This window comes from Convolutriloba macropyga, chromosome 12, assembly GCF_964194025.1.
Source record: "Convolutriloba macropyga chromosome 12, txConMacr16.3, whole genome shotgun sequence".
Lineage (NCBI taxonomy): Eukaryota > Metazoa > Xenacoelomorpha > Acoela > Convolutidae > Convolutriloba > Convolutriloba macropyga.
The window spans coordinates 15,659,083-15,682,728 of NC_134479.1; the positions used below are offsets into that span (position 1 = coordinate 15,659,083).

The 23,646-nt window shown below is 35.4% G+C and overlaps 2 protein-coding genes across 5 annotated transcripts; one reads left to right on the plus strand and one right to left on the minus strand.

Annotated features, from left to right (window-relative positions):
* Nucleotides 1–1,643: 1,643 nt before the first annotated feature.
* Nucleotides 1,644–20,437, minus strand: LOC142350318 (uncharacterized). 4 transcript variants are annotated; one of them, XM_075402146.1, is made up of 4 exons: nt 19,904–20,437; nt 18,872–19,111; nt 14,900–15,218; nt 1,644–1,951 (listed from the first exon to the last, which is right to left on the minus strand). In XM_075402146.1, the coding sequence occupies exons 2-4, from the start codon at nt 19,107–19,109 to the stop codon at nt 1,735–1,737; spliced, it is 774 nt and encodes a 257-aa protein (XP_075258261.1). In that variant the 5' UTR covers nt 19,110–19,111; nt 19,904–20,437; the 3' UTR covers nt 1,644–1,734. The 4 variants fall into 4 exon arrangements, with proteins under 4 accessions (XP_075258261.1, XP_075258258.1, XP_075258260.1 ...); XM_075402143.1 differs by lacking the exon at nt 19,904–20,437 and adding an exon at nt 19,624–19,870 and having other exon boundaries at nt 18,872–19,350; XM_075402145.1 differs by lacking the exon at nt 19,904–20,437 and adding an exon at nt 19,590–19,870 and having other exon boundaries at nt 18,872–19,330.
* LOC142351083 (uncharacterized) lies at nt 7,071–13,281 on the plus strand. Its single transcript, XM_075403169.1, has 5 exons — nt 7,071–7,492; nt 7,611–8,087; nt 8,766–9,147; nt 9,629–9,763; nt 12,200–13,281. Exons 1-5 carry the CDS (start codon nt 7,432–7,434, stop codon nt 13,188–13,190), a joined length of 2,046 nt encoding a protein of 681 aa, XP_075259284.1. The 5' UTR covers nt 7,071–7,431; the 3' UTR covers nt 13,191–13,281.
* Nucleotides 20,438–23,646: the final 3,209 nt, after the last annotated feature.

The following is a 23,646-nucleotide window of genomic DNA, read 5'->3' on the forward strand; positions in this document are numbered from 1 at the left end:
TCCAGATCATCCGCTGGGTAAGCGGCCCTAATTCAGAACACAAAGAATGAAACGGGTATTTACCATGCACAGGGTGAAATGAAGCTCTCTGTTTTCCGGTTCTGAAGTCCATTAGAGAAGAACTCTCGATCTTCATCATATTAATTAAGAATATGACCACCACTTTCGTAGAAACTGGAAATCTGTTATGACAAAAACAAAATCCTTGCAACTAGAGCGGATAGTAACTGTACATAAATGATACGAAGCGGAAAAACTCGACCAAATTCAGTTTGATTACAAATTGTCTAGACCAATCTCTGAATCAATTGACGCGTTTATCCGAACCTGCTAGTCTACAAGCTAAAATTTGGTACAATTTGTGTTTCGGTGTTTCTAGACGTCTTAAAACTCCGAAGTTGGAGTGATGAAACACGCGCACTTTTAATTATCTCGAAATTAGTCTGGAATAAAAACATAAACAACTAACCACGCTAAGACGTCTGGATAGAGTTACAACCTAAGCTTGAGCGATAACAAAAGCGTTTCATCTTGTAAAGTATTCCGCTGTAGCGGCTACATGAGCGTTCTATACTGTAAAGTTCCATTCTAAATGTTTTGATAAGCAGTCACTTTAGCTCAGTGTTTCAAGAGCTGCTCAATAAGCGAAGGGTCCGGGTTCGAATCCCGGTGGGGCAAAAATCCTTTTGCAAGTGTCCCCCCCTGTATGTCCCCCTAGCCGGTATCATCTACTACTCCTGTGGGACATATGAATCAATCACAACCGAACGTGAGTTTAGTTATTTAAAAAAACATTTGTTTTTTCTCTTTCGGCCTGATGTAATCTCTGCGAGCATTTTTGTTGCGATGGTTACATTCAATATTAAAACATGGAAACATTGCTGAGTGCATTGTTGAGCAATATCCATTAGGAAAGCATCATTACGTTTCTCAATTCTTAATACGGTCCAGTAAAAAAAATTCTATATTTTGATACGCCCGCTTTTTTCACAAGGACCATGTCAAACAAATTGCCGTCAATTGACGAGGTAAAATATCATACAATATCAATAGAGTAGATATTAGAAGACTACTGACATGATGTTTATCAATTGCATTTGAAAATTTTCAGAAAATGATCATTATCCGGGGTGAGGTGGTAGAAAAAGGACTTGAATTTTATTGCCGGAGTCGGCCGTCCTCCCAGACTATTTCGAATCAGTCTTGATATTAGGAATAACAAGAACTTAGAGATGATCATATAATAACATTATTCGAGAGATGATGATCATACAAAAACTAACTCCTGGTGTATATGATTTTTGGTAACCATACATGTTCATGTGTGATTTTATGATTTCCTATTAATCAGCATTCTATTGGATCATATAAGATTTTCAGGTAATCCTAAAAGGATCATGCTGGCCATGTAAGCATAGTACAATTTTTCGTGAAAAAACTTTAGCTCGGTTCATGAAAAGACTTTTCCTCGACTTTAAATAGGAAGATCGACTATATAATTTTAGCCAGCTCCCAAAGGCGGCCCTCCCAAATAGACATTTAAAGTCTTTTTTCATAAGTGGAGACCTAAATCTAGAAAGGAAATACGTTATGAATTATGACATCATCAACGATCCTTGTCTGGCTACAAAGAAATGTCAACCCGAATTGATATATGTTTGTTTAAATTATTAATTGTTGTTACTTCACGTGTAAATTAGATTATACAAAGTATAAAACGACACTTTATGTACATCAATTAATTGAATCTTCTTCTAATTGAATATTCTTGTTTATTAAAAGCAATGACACAAAGTACAAGTTGCCCTTAAGCTCAGCAGCTGCTCTGAAAGTTTCCTCTGATTTCTCCCGAAGTTTGTTTTCAACTGAATGGAGAATTTCTTGCGAGGTTTTCTCGTTCAACTCGACAGGGCAGCTCAGACAGGAATAAATTTCGAATTTGTCACAAATACTGAAACACAATAACTGGTAAATAAAATATTTGCATTGAAATTAATTGCATTAAAAATAGGCTGATGAAGTTAGGGTATGTTTAACTTTACGGAGTTACAGTAAACTCATGATAGGGTAAAATTAACCCAGGTCGAGCTGTCCAAACCGAAACGACCTCAGATCAGACCATCTTTTTGTGCACGCCTGCGTATCGTGCGCTCGAATTACATTATTTGGAAAAGTCATCTCTTGACAATAGTCTGGAGCTTGTCTGATCAGAGGATCAGAGGTCAATTCGGTCTGTGATGATATGATCAAACGAGGATTCAAACGCACACTAGTCTGATTGAGAGTGAATTTTTTGCTCCCGATAGTCTTATCAGTAGAAGCCTTCGAGCGCACATAAGTGGTTCTGAGCGGACACTAGTCTTACGAAAAGCGGTTTCGAACCCACAATATTCAGTTCAGAGGACATATTGAACGCAGGATTGTCTGATCAGGAGTGACCTTCAAGCGCATTTTAGACTGATCGGAAGCCGTTTCGAATGAACGATAGTCTGATCAGAAGCGGTTTCGAAGACTAGGATATGACTAAATAGAGGTGAAATGCTGTCGGAAAAATCGTAAGGTGAACTAACGAAAAACTTTTTCAGAAATTCGAAAATGGCTTTTAATGGCAATCATCTCCTGTTCTCTCATACGGAATGGTTAAAATGGCATAGGTGGAGTTATAAACAATTAACATGGGAGAAATAAACTCGAGAATTTTTAACCAATGCTAATTGAGCCTATGTAAGATGAAGCGAAGAGAGAAAAGGAGTGATTACAAAAACGAAAGGATAATATTCGCCAAAATTGCAAAGAACATTTGAAGTCTTAATCGAACAAATAACCATAGAGGATCTATCTAAAGCCCCAGGCAAAAGCAACCTGATTAATCTATCTTGGAGCGCCTTGGCGGGGAATTCTGAGGCCATAGTGCTAGTATTTGAGCAGTCGCTAAAGCAGCAAAAAACTGGCACGTTAACTTCAATCATGAAAGTCCTTAAAAAATATTCATTGTATAAATTCGAAACAGTTTGACGGAGTGGAAAAAAGAAATTGATCACATGCCGTTTGGAATAGTCAATAATATGATCCCATACGCCACTTTATGCGCAAAAATTAATAAAGTCTTTTCAAATGGTTTTTGAAGTATGGTGAATTAATAAGACTGCACTTCCAGCTAAAAAATGAACACTAAAAACAGTGCAAAACTCAGAAAACCAAATTAAAACCCAAAAAAGTGCAAATTGGGAATTTATAAGTTCTACTTTTCAATGTATAATGTTTTTATCTGGATTTGATTCAGATCTCAGAAATGGTTTTTTTGTGATTTCATAAGTTATTTATGAGCTCCTGAGCTTGAGCTCGGGCTTACGCATCCAAATATTTAATAAAAAGTTCTGTCCAGCTAACAGTGGGAGTTTATCTAGAAAACAATACATAACTGATCTCTAATCAATTTTCTCATAGGATTTGTTTTTCAATAAGCGAAAAATAAATTTCAATTTTTATTAATTCTGATCTGTAGAAAAAGACCAAATCAAATGGGTTAATACTGATCTCAGTTCCTTTTATTTTAAGAAGAAAGCAGAGAATTAAAATAATTTTTCAAAAAATTTTTTTTCTAGTCATTTACTTTTTTTAAGACTGGCTTAAGTGATTCAGAGTCCAGTTATAGTTGCATTGACCTAGGTAATTGTCATTTTTTTGCGCCAAGTGCACCAAAGAAGTCCCTTTCGAATAATAAATTTGACTTTCTGAGACAGAGAAAATTTTATTTAACAAAACACATTAAAAACTCATTGTAATCTTGAATAACCAAGGAAAAGTTTGCCTGAAACCACTTGTTTTATGTTTACAGAAAAAAATATTGGTATTCATAAAACAGTTTTCCCAAGCCGACAACAACAACTGTTTTTTAATTTGCTACCGTTCAAGCAAATTTTCCTTCTTTATATTCATCCAGCGTGCTAAACCAATTAAAAGCATATTTTAAAAATTTTGAGAAAAAAAACATATTGCTTCCTTTTTTAATAAGGATAATGGAATTAGAGCCGACATGCAAATTCCTTAAAAAATATTCATTGTATATATTCGAAACAGTTTGACGGAGTCGAAAGAAGAAATTGATCACATGCCGTTTGGAGTAGTCAGTAATATGATCCCATACGCCTTTTTATGCGCAAAAATTAATAATGTCCTTTCAAATGGTTTTTGAAGCATGCTGAATTAATAAGACTGAAATTCCAGTTAAAAAGTGAAAACTAAAAACAGTGCTAAACTCAGAAACCCAAATGAAGACCCAAAAAAGTTCCTGAAAATGTTTGATCTGAAGTTATATTGAGACCGAGATTTGAAAAAAAAAATGACAAAACTTCTACTTTTCAATGTATAATGTTTTTATCAAGATTTGTTTTAGAGCTAAGAAATTTTTTTTGTGATTTTATAGATTTTTAATGAACTCCTGAGCTTTCGCTCGGGCTTATGCATCCAAATATTTAATAAAAAATTCTGTCCAGCTAACAGCTAGTGGACAAAACAAGGGAGTTTATCTAGAAAACAATACATAACTGATCTCTAATCAGTTTTCTCATAGGATTTGTTTTTTTATAAGCGAAAAATAAATTTCAAATTTTCAAACTCTGATCTGTAAAAAAAGACTAAATCAAATGGTTTAATACTGATCTTAGTTGCTTCTATTTAAGAAGAAAGCAGAGAAATAAAATAATTTTAAATAAAATTGTTTTTCTAGACATTTACTCCTTTAAGACTGGCTTAAGTGAATCAGAGTCCAACTATGGTTGCATTGACCTGGGTAATTGTCATTTTTGTTGCGCCAAGTGCATCGAAGAAGTCCCTTTCGAATCAAAAATTTGACTTTCTGAGACAAAGAAAATTTTATTTAACAAAACACATTAAAAAATTTATTGTAATCTTGAATAACCAAAGAAAAGGTTTGCCTGAAACCACTTGTTTATGTTTACAGAAAAAAACATTGGTATTCATAAAACAATTCTCCCAAGCCGGCAACAATTTTTTTTATTTGCTACCGTTCAAGCAAATTTTCCTTCTTTATATTCATCCAGCTAAACCAATTAAAAGCATATTTTAAAAATTTTGAGAAAAAAAACACATTGATTTCTTTTTTTTAATAAAGATAATGGAGTTAGAGCCGACAAGCAAATTCCTTAAAAAATATTCATTGTATATATTCGAAACAGTTTGACGGAGTCGAAAAAAGAAATTGATCACATACCGTTTGGAATAGTCAATAATATGATCCCATGCGCCTCTTTTTGCGCAAAAAATAATGATGTCCTTTCAAATGGTTTTAGAAGCATGCTGAATTAATAAGACTGAAATTCCAGTTAAAAAGTGAAAACTAAAAACAGTGCCAAACTCAGAAACTCAAATGAAAACCCAAAAAAAGTGCCTGAAAAAGTTTGATCTGAAGTTAAATTGAGATCAAGATTTGAAAAAAAATGACAAAAGTTCTACTTTTCAATGTATAATGTTTTTATCCGGATTTGTTTTAGAGCTAAGAAACCTTTTTTGTGATTCATAGATTATTAATGAACTCCTGAGCTTTCGATCGGGCTAATGCATCCAAATATTTAATTAAAAGTTCTGTCCAACTAATAGCTAGTGGACAAAACAAGGGAATTTATCTAGAAAACAATACAAAACTGATCTCTAATCATTTTCCTCATAGGCTTTGTTTTTCAATAAGCAAAAAACAAATTTCAAATTTTCAAACTCTGATCTGTAAAAAAAGATTAAATCAAATGGTTTAATACTGATCTCAGTTGCTTTTATTTTAAGAAGAAAGCAGAGAATTAAAATAATTCTAAATAAAACTGTTTTTCTAGACATTTACTTCTTTAAGACTGGCTTAAGTGAATCAGAGTCCAACTATAGTTGCATTGACCTGGTCAATTGTCATTTTTGTTGCGCCAAGTGCATCGAAGAAGTCCCTTTCGAATCAAAAACTTGACTTTCTGAGACAGAGAAAATTTTATTTAACAAAACACATTAAAAACTTATTGTAATCTTGAATAACCAAGGAAAGGGTTGCCTGAAACCACTTGTTACATGTTTATAGAAAAAACATTGATATTCATAAAACAATCTTCCCAAGCGGGCAACAATTGTCTTTTATTTTGCTACCTTTCAAGCAAATTTTCCTTCTGTATATCCATCCAGCCTGCGAAACCAATTAATAGCATATTTGAAAAATTTTGAGATGAAAAACATATCGTTTCCTTTTTATAGGGATAATGGAGTTAGAGCCGACAGGCAAATTTGTAAAAAAAATATTCATTGGATACATTCGAAACAGTTTGGCGGAGTGAAAAAAAAAATTGAACATATTTAAAACCAGGAGGATTTGCCCATAGAAATTAATTTGGTCTTGAGTCCCAGATCACATGCATATTACTGTAAATTGCGATCAGGAATATCATTTTGTCCAAGGTTAATCAAATTCGGTAGGTCATTGGTTAGGTAGGAGCTTCACATTTCTCTCCAAGAACGGATGCCTTTTTTTGAATATTCATATTTAATGTCAAACTGAGTAAAACCAGCGAAAACCGCATTATCTTGTTTCTACTATGAATTCAATCTCAAGGGGGTGAATACTATCATTGAAGTTTAAGATGCTTTATCACAAAACAGCTATCATTTTTTGATGGATTTTTTTTATTAAATCTTAGAAATGGAAATTTTCTAATAGAGTTTTCCTAATGTCTTTTAAAAATTTTGATTGCTTAGTTTTGAGCATTTTATGACGTTAATATAACTTTACGTTAGTTTTTTTACGTTATTTACTGTGTTTGGTTTAAAATGGGAACCAAAAAAATTAATATGATTTTGCCTTGCCTGATTAGTCATAGCCAACAACGAATTACCAGACTCTAAGTCAGCTTCGATTGTTTGCTAATTTTAAGTATGACGAAGTTTTTTTAAAACAATTATGTTTCACTTTCGCACATAATCACCACTAGTCATGTTGTAAGGCAGTTTCATTTAAAAATTATGACCCAAGACTTGATACCAACATATAAAATAGATGCTCGTTAATTATTCACAGTTAAACAAAGTAATTGTATCTTATGAGTTTTTTGATATGTTGACGAAAAAGTTGTAAAAACATTATTAATGCCGGTTACAACAGTACACAAAATCACAGCAAAATAGTTATATAACTTTCAAAGTATCTAAATTTGCGCGTGCTTCAAACCTCTACTATAAGATTACAAAAATCTCAACTAGTTTTTATAAACTCAACCGCGTGATTTTTTAATGCTTGCGAGCAAGTTTTTTAAATGTTGAATTTGATTTTTGAACAAAGATAGTAAACCACGTTGACTTTTATATCAAAGTTTACATATTACACTTTCGTAGTAGTAAGATGAGTTTATAAAAGCATAATTTATAAACGATAAATTGACAAAAATGGCAACTGATGAAGACGTTAGCGCATCGTGGGAGCTTTCAAGTCACGGACCAACCACTGGTAAGTACAAAGGCATTAAAATCGTGTCAATAGCTTCTTAATTGCACCATAATTGGCAAATTCAAGTGCAATTTACACATAAATGACTACCTCAAGAATAGCTTTTTTTCACTTTCAGAAAATAATTTACAAACTGATGAAAGTCATAAAAGAGACGACACAACAATCGCTGAAGATGAAACTCAACATCGAGAGACAAAACCGCAAAGTTTGGCAGCTCAGTTGAGAAGTCCAGTTTTGACTAACAGCAGAATTCCAGCGACTTCCAAAAGCGCGTTCAAACCGGTTTCTCAAAGACGTCAATCGCTCGATAGCGTTAATTTACCCCGCCGAGATTCGTTCGGAGTTTCAAATCCGAGAGGTGCAATGACGAAAGAACTTCTAACAGCCCAGTTGAAAAGTTTCCTTGTGAATGACGAACCGCCCACTCAGGTCGTACAAGGAAACGATCAGGAATTGGGAAAAACTTTGACAACTGGAACAGGTAGAAAGTTGCCACCTTCACCTGATGTGAACCAAGGAGATATTTTACCCAATCAGAGTGGAGCAAAATTGGGCCAAGTTCCAAGACGTCCCAACTCAACGGACAGCAGACGTGAGTTATTTTTATTTTAGAAAAGTCAGCGGAAAGAATAGATTCCAATAACTTCAGATGCTCTTTGATACACACCTCATGACACGTGATGTATGTGATGTCGCCCTAATTCAAAGCTATCCTTTTTTGCCCGATGTGCAGTCCTTTCTGATTTTTGATTGTCTTGCATGCAATCACACTTCACAGCTGTTTTTTTCCAATTTTCCAATCTATTTACGGCAATATCCCGACTGTTCTTGGCTTTTTATTACCTATTTTGGACGTTTTTTTAGAATTGGCAAGTATTGGTCAACACGTGCACAAGAGTAAGAGGTTTGTAAAGTGACATCATGATAGTTCTGAATCAGTAATCAAGTTAGACTTGCCCAGTACTGAAATTGACTTGGCAGCAAGCACGGGAGTGCAATAACTTCAATTTCAATTGAATCCGTGTGGTATAACTCACCGCTGAATCATGCTTCACTTTTTACTTTTCAAGGAAGCATTTAAAAAATCTTTTATGTTTTGGATCAGTTATAAAGGCCGTTTTTCAAATTCAGATGAAATCGGAATCACTCTAAGAAAAATTTCAGACGCTGGATATTTTGACGGATCACATTAAATTTAGTTTAGATTAGAGTTAGATGTTATTTTTTAGGAAAGTGTAAAATTTTCCATAAACCAAAAAAAACTTTTCAGATACGAGGTACGACCGAACTTCGCCTATGCGATCGCACGTTGCCAAACCACCCCCTGGCACACATAGCAACAATAACAACAACAGCCTTGTGGTAAACAATAACAACATGAGCAACAACAATAACAACAGTGCCAATGAGAACAACATGAGTCGTACATCGCCAATGCAGACGACGACAAGACGAAGTCGCAGCAACAGTCGGATTCCGACTCCGTCATCGTTGAACACGAGCGCAGTCGTAAACAATAGCGGGACAACTGCAGCTGGAACTGCAGGAACAGCGAATGTTTCCGGAAACAATTTGAATCAAAATGGAGAGGGCCAAAATATATCTAATGGCCATAATGCTCAAACATCTGGAATTCCTGTTCTAGCTCGGAGGTAAGAATTGTCCAGATTGAAGTTCCGGACCGAAACCCTTTCTGAACAGATGCTTTTAGAGGGAACGCGTTCCTCTTTAGACTCTCGTGCTCTTTAAAGATTTTGCGCACTTTCATTTCGGTCTGAGACCTCAGTACTGTTCCTTGCGTTCTCATAATTTCTCTACCTGTGCGTAATTTTTTATTAACATAAAAAAACAGAGATTTCGCCTTAGGTTTGGAAAAACATTGGCTTTATGTTGATTTAAGAACAGTACTTCAATCTTATGCTACAAATAATGACCGGTTGTTCTTTAGATATTGTTATCCAAAATTGACAAACACTAATTCCGAATTCAGATCAGGTTTAATTTTTTGAAGAGCTAAAATCCACCCACATCCTATAACAGCTACATTCTATACCCGACTTAAAAAGAAGTGACAAACTTATCAAGTCAATGGCATACCTAAAAAGAATAAACCTAATAAATTTGCGTGTTTAGAAACTCGATGGGTTCTTACAATGGAAATGGCAATAATGGTGCAACTGGTGCATTCAGCCGAATTCCCACACTGGCAAAACGGCCGTCGCCATCTCTGAGCACTACTCAACCAGACGAAAAAAATAGCCAAATAAAGTCAGTCTCAAACATCTTAAAAACAAATATCTTAAAAAGGCTTTTTATAAAATTTGTTGAAAATCGAAAAACTTCCTGAAAATTTTCACGAGAAAAAAATGCTAAAAAAGTTGAGGTGTCGTGTATTGAGTTAAAGGGGTTCAAGCAGGCGCAACCACTGTGAAAATTAAATAGCGCTGGGCACGAACATGTGTCTCATCGTTGCAAGCTTAGTCTGATAATCATTACAGCAACTGGTCTTAGACTTTCGATCTTCGGATACTTTAATAACACGTTCTCTGGTTCACACGCCCTCTTCTTGCTCCTCGAAGCTTCGTCTCTCCAGTAAAGTTTTTGAATTAAAAAAGAGTTCCTTGTTTAGCTTTCTCGAGATTATCTTATGCACAGTTCACCTTTCATGTTTTTCTCAATATTCTAACTGTAATAAAAAATGAATTACGGGTCTCTTTTGTTTTTGTGTCCGTCCTATAAAAACAGTCTGTTTGCACCCCAAATATGTATCATATTTTGTCCTTGGATATTTTATCCCTGATTTAGTCATAATAAATGGCCGGTCGAAGACTGGATGGAGTTTTGATTCCCGCTGTCAAAAAAAATTAATGCCATAAAGCCATTCCTATGAATGATTGCAAAATAAGTTGGATCATTACATTGTAAATGCCGTTGCGCACAATTGTATAAGTAAGTGCAGTGGAGTCCAAACAATATGCTAAAACATTTGCAGTTGGGAGTGCAAATGGACGTGGGGGCAATAACAGAAGAGATCCATTTTGGAATTTACCTCTTTCTGGTCCAGTTGAGCCAGCGAACAGCCATTTCTCGAGCGCTCTTTAACAAAACTGCTCGGGCAATATTGTGCGCAGCACATAATGTTCTAACATACGCCTTAAGTTTGTAAAAATTTCTCTGTTCTGAGAAGAAAAATTTTTGCGATTGTCAGTTTTTCAGAACTCATACTTAAGCAAGTTTTTGATTAAGCAAAAATGATTACAACTGTATTTAATATGATAATTAAGAAAAACCTTAAACCTGATTTCGGTATGATTTTAACAGACGTGAAATGAGATACATTGCCAATTACTCAATTCCTTTGCAACATAAATTAGCTCCTCAGAAAATGAAGTTCAGTAAACCAGTTGCAAAAAAAATTATCGGAAACAATAACAGCAAAAATTTTGCAAAACAAAAGTGAAGCAACTATTCTACATGCTGGAATTAGGAATTAGCCATTTTCTTCTCGTCTGATTTTTATCTCACTGAAAAGGCCCCTCACTGGTTAACAAATCTACCAAATAATTAGACTCAAGATCCCGTTGGCTTTAAAAAAATTTTCATCACCGAACATCAGACAAACATCAAAGATTAGAGTTGTTGATCATGTCAAGTTTTGTTTTTTTTTTGGTAAGAATACTGTTTGAAGAAATTTTCAATTTATTTGTACAAAGTTCAGATAATGCTTAATTTTGAAAAATTTAAGTTGAACACATCAATTTTACTATTCAATATTTACGTGAGAAATCAATGTGAAAAAAAAATGGAAAAATAAAGCCGACTTCGCATATGCATTCTCCCATTTTGAATACATGTTGGACCAATTAGACAAAAAACATCAGCAAAAGTGGAATCAGAAGGAGTAAAAACAATAAAAACGAATGTATCCTTATAAAGGGTCTTAATTGTGCTACCAACTACCTTTAAATCAAAAGTAAAAAGTTGAAAAAAGAACCAAACTTGCAAATTTATACAAATAAAAGCAGGTAAAATATATATATTAACATCAGATAAACAAAAAAGCTGTTGAATTGAAAATCTGGCACTTAAGAAATGTTGATAAACTATTCGGTCATAGGTTCCCTCTGGAGACAGTTTTTTCTTGGACTCTACTTAAATTTGGCGGGGCAGCATTATAAAAAAAACTAATAACAAAGCAACAGGATTGGTAATGAGCGGTTGCACATTAAGTTTTTAAGATGGCATGACGACTGCTTGAATTGCCATAAATACTATATGATGATGTTGCTACCACGGTCTTGAAATTTCCTAAAATACCATACAATCTTTCGAAATCTTTAAATAGAGAAAAACTTTTTAGTTGAACATATATTGCAGGCGGTGATTTGACCGTTAGCACACATAAATTTATTCATGTTTACTTTCTTATAAAAATCTTATATGAACTAAAGGTATGGTTTAAAAAAGTTCATTAAAGTTGATTAATAAATTATCGATTTAGCGCTTCAATCAAAAATTAAAATCAATTTAAATGTTTACTCGATTTATAGCAATCGCACCGTTTACTAGCACAATTTAAAAAATATCTTAAATCTTCTATTTAATTAAAGAACAAGTATCTACTAAAATCTGAGGATTAATTATTTTTACGATTAAATACTAGCTCGGTACACTTAATTTTCGTCAAGTCTGTAACTTTTTCAGAATGGAACAAAATCAAAAAGTATCAAACACGACCAAAGAAGCTGTTAATACCAGTTTTTCTCGACGAACCGACGACAAAGAAAAACCGAAGTCAGCTTTCACAAGTGTCACACCCCAAAATACCCCGAGCACCCGACCAAAAAGCTACGAACCCGATGAGGTCACAACAAGCTCTAGCATAAATGACCCAAAGGTAAAGCGCAGCTCAGTTATCTATGTCGGCGAGTCACGAGAACCGAACACAAGTCGTGATGACGTAATACCCAAGTCGTTTACGTCACGAATACCAATTTTTCAACGGACAGCTTCGGCTCGTTTCGAGTCGGAGCAATCGACTCATAAATGTGAACGAGCTCCTAGAAGCCGAAACAAATTGATCTCAGAATCGGAAGTTCCGAATGTCAGTTTTTCAAACGAGTTTACAAGTTCGTTTGCCTCTAAGAAGCAGACGAGCCAGGATTACGTAACGGGCAACGTTCGGCAGGGTGGTTACGCAAAAAAGAAGCCGGCAAATTCCGATGAAATTGATTATGATGATTACACGAGCGAGCTGAGAAGTCCGAGAAAGATTCCTAATTTAGTAAATTTTGAAACAAAACATGCTGATGTTTTATCGGAGGCTTTCAGCATTATTGGCAAATACTTCCCCGAAAAGCAAGCGTACGCCTACAATTTTCAGCGAACTGGGAATTTGGGTCCTAAACTGAGATCTCGATTGCAGAGATACGAGAATGGGTTTGCAAGTCATAACTATTTTAACCGACCCTTACCGGTACACCACCCCCATTTGATGACTACAGTCAACAATTATCCAACAGGGCCAAATTATTTGGATCCGAATTTGGTTTATTATAACCCTCGAGTAGCTGTTTCTACAAAACGACCACAAACTGCTTTTCCACAACAAATTTTACAGCCCACCTTTGTGCCATTACAGCAATATGGGCGACCACAACTAACATACATTCCATTGAGCCCGTATGGATTTTAGTGAACAAACTTAAACTCTAACAAAATTGTAGTGTTATGCTATTTGATCATACAAAAATCTTTTATACAGAATTCAAACTATTTTTCTAATATCTTTGGATTGTTCCACAAACGCCATTTGAAGAAAAAAACAAAAGGGGGAGGTAACCTCTTTAATTCACGTAGGGATTAACTTAGATGAGGAAAAAGTTACAAAAAAGATTTCTTACTGGATTTGAAGGGAAATTGCTACTTGACATTAGCGATTACGAACTGATCGAAACAGCAAAACAGCCCGTAAAAGTCAACACGCATATATTATTTACACAAGCATATCAGACTTGTCAAAAATTTCTTTTTTTTCTGAGAGGAAAAAGTTTTTTCACTTGTTAAAGTTACGCGACGATAGGGCACAAGAATCCTATGTGAATGAAGGACTTTTCAACCAAAGTTATGAGAATTCTATACTATAAGTTCAGAATATACACTATAGTACCAAAAAGCTCCGTACAGCGCAATTTGTACGTTTTAAGCGTTAATTTTGCTCAAAACGCTTGATTCTCGCGAAAGCGTGAAGAAAGTCGAGAAATTTTGTAGATAACATTCTCTCCGTTTACACAGAAAAGAGAAAGAAGTTTCAGCTGCTTTGTTAATTTACCGTTTGCCACGATGTTGCGATTCGAAGTGTCCAATTTTGATAGTGGGAAATTAAGAGTAACTCTGCTTAAAATCAAGATAGCAGTATTAAGACAGTACACAGTTTGCGTACAAACTACGGCAAATGTGTAACAGGCTCAGTGCGTCTCTAGCCAAGGAATTGTCCAAGTTGTTCGGAGAAAAAAATCGAGATTTCTTGGCAAGATTTTGAGCTTGCACAAGCAATCATTTATCTCGTGGTGTGCAAAACGTCAGATGAGTGGACACTGTTTGTTAGATATCAAACAAGCTAACGGGCCTAGTTCGCTGCATCGTTGAAAAATCGAAAATGGAATTGTTGAAAAATTGCAACAAAAAGGCATTTTCAAAAACTTATTTTCGAACAAGATGATGCTTCTGTGCATAATGCAAAGATTGCCATGAAATTCTTAAAAGAATAGGAGCAGGAGGTACGGGAATGGTGGGCAAATTTTCTCGATATATTTTTTCTAAATAAATTTTTAGGCAATTGTGAAACAAAAATTATAAAAACCGAGAGAAATTTGGGAAAAAAGTAAGAAAATTAGTCAAAACCTTGACTCAGATGACCTTAAAATTTTGTCTGAAAACTTCATGAACTGTCCATCAAATATTAGAAAAATTGAAAGTGTAACTTTCCGTTATTAAAGAACTAATTTGAACCCAAAGTGTTGTATTATTTGATGTTTGTGCTGGTTTTTTAAAATCTTTCTGGGTGTAGGTAGCTTTTTGGTACTCTAATGTATGTTGTTGTTAATCAAAAATTTAATAAAAAATGCTTTCTGCAAGAGTCATTGCTTTCTTGCTGTAAATTTTGTTTCCTGTAATTTTGCTAATTGAGTGAAAAATTGAGAGAAAAACAAACGGATGTGATTTGACGTGACCACTGAAAATCTTTACCAAATTCCTATTTGAAAAGTTTTTAGGAGTTAGTTAAGAATGTTTTCCCAACTTTTAGAAGTGAATGCAAAACTTCGTGTTCTACTTGTTTTTGTCGACATTTAGTATCAGAGCGTTCTCTGAACAGAACAAAAAGAATTAACCCATGTGGCTCACCTTTTGTCTAAGCATTTCTCGTAAAATTCTTTGCACCGTTTTGTAGTACTCTCAAACCTCTCCTGACAAACTGTGAACGCGTGAACAAGTAAGAACTTGAAATCCACAAAATTGAATATATTGTTGTTCATAACACTGAACATCGAGTTCAGAGCTTGAAGTGAAAATAGGCAAATTCCTAATTCAAAGAATTCGTGGATTTTGTGGTTTGTTGATAGCGTCACGTGATCAAGATGTGAGCTCAGATCTGATTGGATGAAAGTGACGGGGTACTCGAGATATCGGTTCCGACAGTAGTCAAGCCAGAGTTTGTCCTGATCTGAAACAAAGTGTTATAGTATTCACGTTATTTACTCTAAAAAAGTCGGTTCCCTTAAGTGGGAAAACGCCAGAACGTGCAGTCCCTTTTCCTTTAGCTCCAATTGAAACTTCATTTTTGTTCCGACCCCTCTTGAGGGGGAGGGGGAACTATTTACTCAAATGGGTTTTTTTGTTTAGACAATTTTGGCCAATCGATGTATTCATTGTGGAGAGTTGAGACTGGTATCATTAGAAAGCTTGTCCAACGTAGAATATGCAAATAAAAAGAGTTTCCTGACTTTCTTTTTTAAAAGGGAATTGTCGAGGTTTAAACTTTTGGGAGAATAGAGTGAATTCCGTTGGTTTTATTCACATTTTCCGGAAATTTTGACAAGAATTTTGTCAATTTTGCTGAAATTTGTTAAAATTTTATCAGAAAGTGGCGTTGATTGTATTTTTTAAGACAAAAAAATATTGTCGGCATGTTTATTTAATTTTTATTCTGGCTAAACAATTCAAAATTCAGGCTTTTTCATCAAAGACAGCACGAAATGAGTTTCTGTAGTCCACTTTGATTAAATTTGCAGGAAGTACACTCCCAAACATCACTAACAAAATATTTGTAGTATCAGTCGGTCTTTTTTATTAAAAAAACTCGATATTTTTTTTATTAATTAGATAACAGAACATTTCAAATCGAAGCTAATAAGTAATAGGTCCAATTGGCTCCTTAATTAGCCGCAAATTACTGTATCTGGTTTATTATTTGAGGGCTTATGGTCGTTTGGGATTTTAAAAATGTTGATTTTTAAGTGAATAATGGCTTGTTGATCTTTACCTCCATTTTTCTCTTAATTTGGTCAACTTGTAGCTTAGTGCCAGCAATAAAAAAATGGTTCTTCTTTCTACTGAATTCAAATTTAATCTTTATTGCGGTTTTACGCCTTAAGTTATGGTTTTCTGGCTTTGATACTAATAGATTTCACATTTTTTAAGATATTTGCCTATTTTTCACGTTTTCTAGTTTTTTCAGATTATCACGTTATTGACAGTTCATATATCACATTTTTGACGTTCAAAATAAAGCAAAATTGATATTACTAAAATCTTTAAAGATATAGATTATGGTTTTAACGGCTTCGACACTACTTTCTCGAATCATTTATTCGAACTTTTTAATTTTGTCTTTTACTGGTGTTTTTACTTTGTCTTCTCAGTCGTATGAAATTTCCTGTTCAAGGACCCCGTTTCATTGTTTTTTCATGGACGAATAGATGAGCCGATATTCTGATATTAGTAGATAGCTAATGGCTTTCATGAAATTGAAAACAATTTTTTTCCAAAATCAAAAAAACATACGTTTAAACTTCGCAATTTTGTTCCTTTTTACCTAGTCTCGTTAACTACAGGCCAAATATGACAGTAGTGTTGTAAAGAAAAGGTGTGAAAAGTGATTGGTGTCATAATATCTGTTGTTTTTAAAGAACTTGCTGTTACTTTTTTGGCTTCGACACGGTTTCTTCACAAAAAAAGTAAAAATTTTTGATTTTTATCATACTTCACGTTCTTTTTTGCAGACTTAAGATATATTCTGGTTAATTGCAGATCTCATGGGCTTCCTTTGGAAGAATAAACAAACCTATTTAAATATTTCATTTTGTAATTAATGGCTTTCATGTCTTTGGAAACATTTTTTTTTCGAAAAAAAGGTGTTCTTTAATATTGCATTTTCTTTTTCGTCTACTGTTTACCTAGTTTCATGAATGAGAGGTCGCAATATAAATTAGTGCTGTGCAATAAAGATCCAACCAAACATATTTTCAGGGCCAAAGTATGGCTTCACGGGTTCGAAAGAGTTTTCTGGAAAGTTTTAACTGATTGTTTGTTTGTTGTCTACTTGTTTTTTGTAACTGCATAAAAAATTGAATACCAACAGTTCTTTATTTCCTTTTATTGAAGCTTTGGAAATCGTGAATTTATGGGATATTTTTTTTGATTTCTAATGGTTTTCATTACTTTGAAATTAATTGTTTTGAAAAAAATGAGCGATTTTTTCAACTTTTTCTCTTTTTGTTCTTTATTGTCTAATTGTTACCTAGCCTTATTATGGGCTAGTGCCATATGTTTTCTGGTGAACTACAAGTTATTTTGTTTAATTTCAACTTTATCTCACGGTATTTTGACTTTGTTAATAAGTTTTTTTCTTATAACGGAAATAAAGTTTTTAATGTAATTAATGTTGTTTTTTGATTTTGCTTTTCGTCTTGACTCTGTTTCTTAACATTGGCATATCTCATCAATCTAATGCGTCCTTTTTTACTCCACTGAGTTTTTTGCTTTGGAGGCTATCTTTCCGTTCCAACCATTTTTTCAGTTAGTTGAATTTTTGAGTTTTTCTATCTGTTCCTCATTTGGTAGACAATTATGCCAAAATTTTGGATGAACGGGGTCGGAACCTTATGTGCAATCGCACATTGCCCTTTTCTACATATGTTCAAATTTGAAATTTGCCTTGTTAACTCTGTTCAGTGGTTTTTGAACTTTCGACAATTTCAACTTCATGAAAAATCACGCTAGTTAGCATGCGTTTGACCCTGAGTTGCCAAATATTTCTGAGCAAAGAGCAAAAATATCATGACCTTGAAAATACAAAAAAATAATATAATTCAAATTTGATCGTCAGCCGGACACGGAGAGGTCATTGTCTGAGATGCTCATATTGCGCTTTCGTTCATCGCGCATGTGCACGTAAATTACACGGATGATATAGTAAGTCCCATAAAGTTGCAACGCAAGCGAACGTTCGAAAATCTCGGGGCATGCAAATGGGCAGTGTTTTGCTAGATATCTGCATGTTTTAAATTTGAACTTTGACCTTTGAAACGTTCGATAGCGTTGCAACTTTATGGGACTGACTATATAGTCTGTCCCATAAAGTTGAAATAAGCGAACGTTCGGACAACGCCAAAAACGTGCATTTGAGCATCAATGTGGTCATTTGAATGTCAACGTTTTTTACATTAAGCTCTCATTCATCAATTTTTTCTACATGCTTTAAAATTGAACTTTGAACTATAGTCTGTCCCATAAAGTTGAAATAAGCGAACGTTCGAAAACGCCAAAAACATGAAAGTGAGCATCAAATTGGTCATTTGAATGGCAACGTTTTTTCCATTAAGCTTCTATTCTTTAATTTTTTCTACATGTTTTAAATTTGAACTTTGACCTTTGAACTCCAACCTGTGGCTTTTGAAACGTTCGCTTATTTCAACTTTATGGGACACGCTATATAACCAGTGGCTTTTGAAACGTTCGCTTATTTCAACTTTGTGGGACACTTATTCCTTAAAAAAGCGTTGGTGCCCACGTGGTTGCTCAAATCCATCTTTCAAACTTTGTTATTTCATCGTTATGTCAGAGCCCATGTGTTGTTCGTCCCCGCCAGTTTATTGGAAAAAGCATCTTTACGCGCTTAGAAAATTATGGGCAAGTGAGTTATATCATGTTTCAAATTGTGATTAATTTGACTGGTTATGGTCACCCAAACCTTAGAAAAACTATTATATTATAAGATCTGTGAGACAAAAATCTATCAAGAAAGAATCCTAGTTGTTATCGTGCCAGAAGATTGTCAGATATCCTCTTGTCAAGAAGTCAGATAGTTTTACTAACCTACAGCGACAACTTCCACCCTTTTATTTTCCTTTTCCAGCAGTTCGTCCATTATAACATGCATAGAAGGACTGGGACCACAGCCGACGTCCATAACTCTAATCATAGAACAGTCACGATTGCATTCGGCGTCTGTGAAGTTACGTAATTGTTTCAGAAGGTGAGGAGCAAACATCTCTGATTGGTGGAGGAGAGCTCCGAGTTCCTTGTAGTCTATTGATTCGGGAATTAATTCCATAGCTATACGAACGGGGAATAACTTCGTCACCAAAAACTTCTCAAATCACCCGGTAAGCCATAAGTCAGACCGTACCAATCTATAATATTTTTTACTAAGGTTGAGGCGTTATTCGCGCAATGATGGTGTTCTGTTTAAGTTGAGCTGTGTGAGCTGAGATTTTATTGAAAAAGGAGCAGAATAAAACTGACTAAGTCGAATTTTAAATTGTGGCTATAATTCTGCTCATTCCAAGAATTAGCTACAACAAGGCAAGAATTGCTCAAGTTTCAAAATTCTAGCATATATAGTTCATTTCAATCAACCTATTATCGATTTTGTGGAAATGGGAAGGGGGGGGGGGTAAAAAAAGCACCAGGGCTGAAAACTTAGCTGGAAACCTAGGCCAAATACTTTTCAGCTCATAAGTGAAAATAGAGCAAAAAAGCTCTTCGAACTTTTCGGTGTATTTCTACAACAGTTTTTCCTTCTTTCCCTTGCCTTGTGGTAGTAGATTGGAATTTTTTTATAGTGCCGGCAATTAGTGCGTTGATGACGATTAATTAATCTTTTACAAAGCTTTGATCGCTTGTTCAAATTATTACTTTTTATAAACTTAGTCAATTATAACCGCGCTTTCTGTGCTGCAAATTGAACTGTTTATTCAAAATACGCTCTTAATCAGTTCAGTTTGTTTTCATTACCTGAACTACTATAAGTTTAAACAAAATTCGAAGCTTTGAAAAATCTACGAACTATCGTGCTTGAGTCATAATAAGAGTATATTATAAAAACCATTCATTAAACATGAATACCTTTTATAGCCTGCGTGATAAAACTCAACTGCGATAATGAAACGACGCTAGATTATAAAAGTTTACAAGAACAACGCAAAACCATTTTTTATATGTAATATGCTAAAGATAATATTACAAAACGTATGTGGTCATTTTTCCATCTAGCAGGAAATGAACGCTTTAAATCATGAATTATTAATGACGTGAGGCGTAAATTTCCAACGATCAATATTGCGGTTCAAAATGAAAATTGCAGTTCAAATCTTTGAAAGGTTGTGTTGGTTATTACAACAGCCCAACCTGGTCCTGTTTTAGAAAAACGATTAAATAAAGTATTCTAAAATATTCAAATTATTAAAATTATTAAAATATTAAAAACAAAGCGTGAGTAGGAATGCGACAGCCATTTAAAATACGCGTAATAACCAGCGTAGAGTAACTGGCTGTAATAATAAGAATAGGGAAAGAAACAAGGAAAAAAGAGGGATGAAAAATTACGCTTCAAATTTATTGTAACGGAATGCAGTTATTTTCAATGTGTAGCTATTTCTGCTTTACCTATCTATCTATTATATGCAAGTGTGTATGTATGTATGTGCGTGTGGTTTACGTGTATACAAATGGTAAAAAGCACAGGCAAATTTTGGTGCGATGAATAAAAAAGACAAGGACGAGTTACTTCTTTTTCCAACACTAAGGCTTCCGTTATTCAATTTAAGTAATGCGAAAAGAGTAGAGGGGGGGGGGGGTTCAATTTTTTTTTGATATGGTACAAAAGTGAGCTGAAGAGGTGGATCGTGTTTATGGAAAGTTTTCTTCTCATAGGGAGAGAATCACAGGCGGTAATAAATGAGTGACTATTTTCTTCATAATTATCGGAAAAAATTGGCACAAAATGATTGCACTCTTTGAATAAGGGCTTAGATACGAACCAGACCGGTCTAACCGGCGATGGTGTCGAATTTGGTAATTTTCTGAAAAAAATCCGGTTCTTATTGTTACTCAAGCCTACGAAGAATTAGGCGACAAATCTCTGTTTCTTTTACGTACAGTCAGAGGATTGCGCAAAACTTATCAAGACTCTCCAGTTTTCAGCAGTGACTCAACTGTTAAAATGTTAAGGTGTGGGTTCCGAGCAACAAGACAGGTGAGGAAGAATTTGGCGGGTGGAGTGGGGTGGAATTGAAGTGCAAAGTGGACTCGGATACTGAGATGGAATGTGGAATCTGAAGACATTGCTATGTGAGTTGCGGAGGTGCAGACAGGTAGAGTGAGAGAGGTCTGATGGAAAATTTGTTCATGGTCGACTCCTCAGGTTAGTTTCAACACCCCTCCCCCACTGCCCTTAGCCAATTCGGACTGATGTCTGCGTCTACCAGAACAACAACGCAAAGGTAAGCGTACTACCCCCCCCCCCCCCCCCTAACTGTTGACTGTTTGTTTTGAGTCACGCGGCTGAGGGCGGTGTTTCGTCAACTACAAAAGGTAACTTATATGTGCATGAAATTATATCATACTATGATCAGACACTCGACCTTAAATACATGCAAATACATTACAAATTAAATCGCTATACTGGTGCTGTATTTTATATCGTTCTACTCATTTTCCTTGTGCTGTAATTGGTTATACTAATGTGCTATTATGACCGTGAAAAGGGGATACACGTGAAGTCTGTTCATGGCTTCGCAAATGCTATTATTTTCGCGCTAATTTTCAAGAAGGAAACTCGAATGCCTTCCAAAAGGGTTATAGTCTTCTCAGAGCTAGTTCCGGATCCCGGAACATAATCCCCAGCCGGTCAGCTGTTCACGCCGTGAACTTATAGCTATTCAATTAGATTTGATGCTCTATTGATTTCATTTCGTTGTACTATTTAAAGGCCGCGAAACGGGAAAGAGTAAAACGGTTTTCTATTGCCGACATGAAGGCTGTAATTGGTAACAAAATGCCTTCACCTTGAGATTATAGGCAATCAAATACCCGTTTCGGCCACTTGTTCATACCGTGAACATACTAGTGTGTTTAATTTATCATATATGTTGTTATGTGTTTACATATTCCCACCAAATTTATAATAATCATAGAATTTTAAAACAAACCACAACCATCCGCCATCACGCAAGGAAAACTATGGTCGAGTTGCCAGCTCCCATACGACAAAGGTAAGGACCCCCCCCCCCCCCCCTCACTTGACCCCAGGTCTAAACAAATTCCTGGAGTCTCAAAATGACCGGACCGTGCTCGGCCATGAGTTTTTTAAAGTGTGATTGTACTGTACGTCAAAACACAAAATCTACCATGACAGTTTCATTGATCCAGTCAAGCTATATTCAATACTATAGCCGAATTGATTCTTTTTCTTCTTTGTATGATAATCGCGATATTTAAACAAACATAAATTGCAATGGCTAGTTTTAGAAATTTTGTTTAGATTTCTACCCTTCAGCATCGACCATTATCAAATGTAAAAGTAAAGCAGTAGTTCGTGTCAAAATGATTCCGAAATTAAATCGTTTGTTCACTGGTTGGGGGAAGGGGTATTTGGATTCTGTGCTGGGTGGGTTGTTGGGTTATATAATGTTTATGGCTCTCACCAGTTTGTGAACTTAACCCACATAGCTGGTGAGGGCGTTTTCTTTTAACTGACCAACTGGTTTTTACTGTACATCGCCTACGCCCTCAATTTGCAGATGTTTGACAGAGCATTTCACCAAAACAGGTTAGTTTCTGCCCCCCCCCCCCTCCGTCTCCTAACCCACTAACTTTGGGATTGGTTCTGGTAATGATACCAGATTGTCTACACAACGGTAAGTTCAATAATCGCCCACAATTTTAAAATATTGAGGTGATGGTACAGTTGTACATTTTGAGACAGTTTTGGGTGGAGTGAAGTCCAGCACCCAGTTTTGGGTGGAGTTGAGTGAAGTCTCCAGCAACCTTGGCACCCCTCTCCAGCACCCGAAACCCGAAAAAAAAATAAGTTGGCGCTGAAGTACATACACCGGCCACCAAGGTAAAGTCTTTACCCCCCCCCCCCCCGGAATTGTTTGCAGATGTTAACTCACAGTGAATGGCGGTGTTTCCCAACAAAAAAGGTAAGAATGTGACCAAAACAAACTGGTCAGGTGCTCGACCGAGAAACCCAAGGTACGTGAACCCATGTGAGGTGAGTGCAATATACATTTAGACATTAGAAAGCCTTTTGGGGGATACACGTGACTTCATTGAGGATATAAGCTATGACTTGTCTGGTTCAGGTACGATCCGAAACCCCTCTCCTCAGTTGTTAAACCGTAAAAATAAACCCATTTGCGTAGATTAAAAAATTGCAGAATTCTGCTTTTGTTTCTTGTTTTCCCAGATATGCAGCTGGCGTGACCAATCAAAGCCACCTTTGCTCGAAATTGACGAGCAGAACTCTGGTTGAGCTTGCAACCCCCTGACGGACACAAGGTAAGACCCTCCTCCCCCCCCCCCCCCCCTCCATAACTCAACTTCAACTGAAGTGCTATACCTCGAAATAATTGACTCCTCGCGACCATGAATTTCATAAGTGTCTGGTAATATGCAACAACCTAGTTAGTGTGTTATCCGCGATTTCAAATTTACTTGGACATTACTAGTTATAGTTCTTGATTACCACAATATGAAAATGTGAGCCCGATTCATTTCAGTAACCGAAATTGAAATCCATCGAAAAATCAGTTTTGATAGTTATGGATACTGGAAGCTGTGATAAACATTGTTTAGATCATATT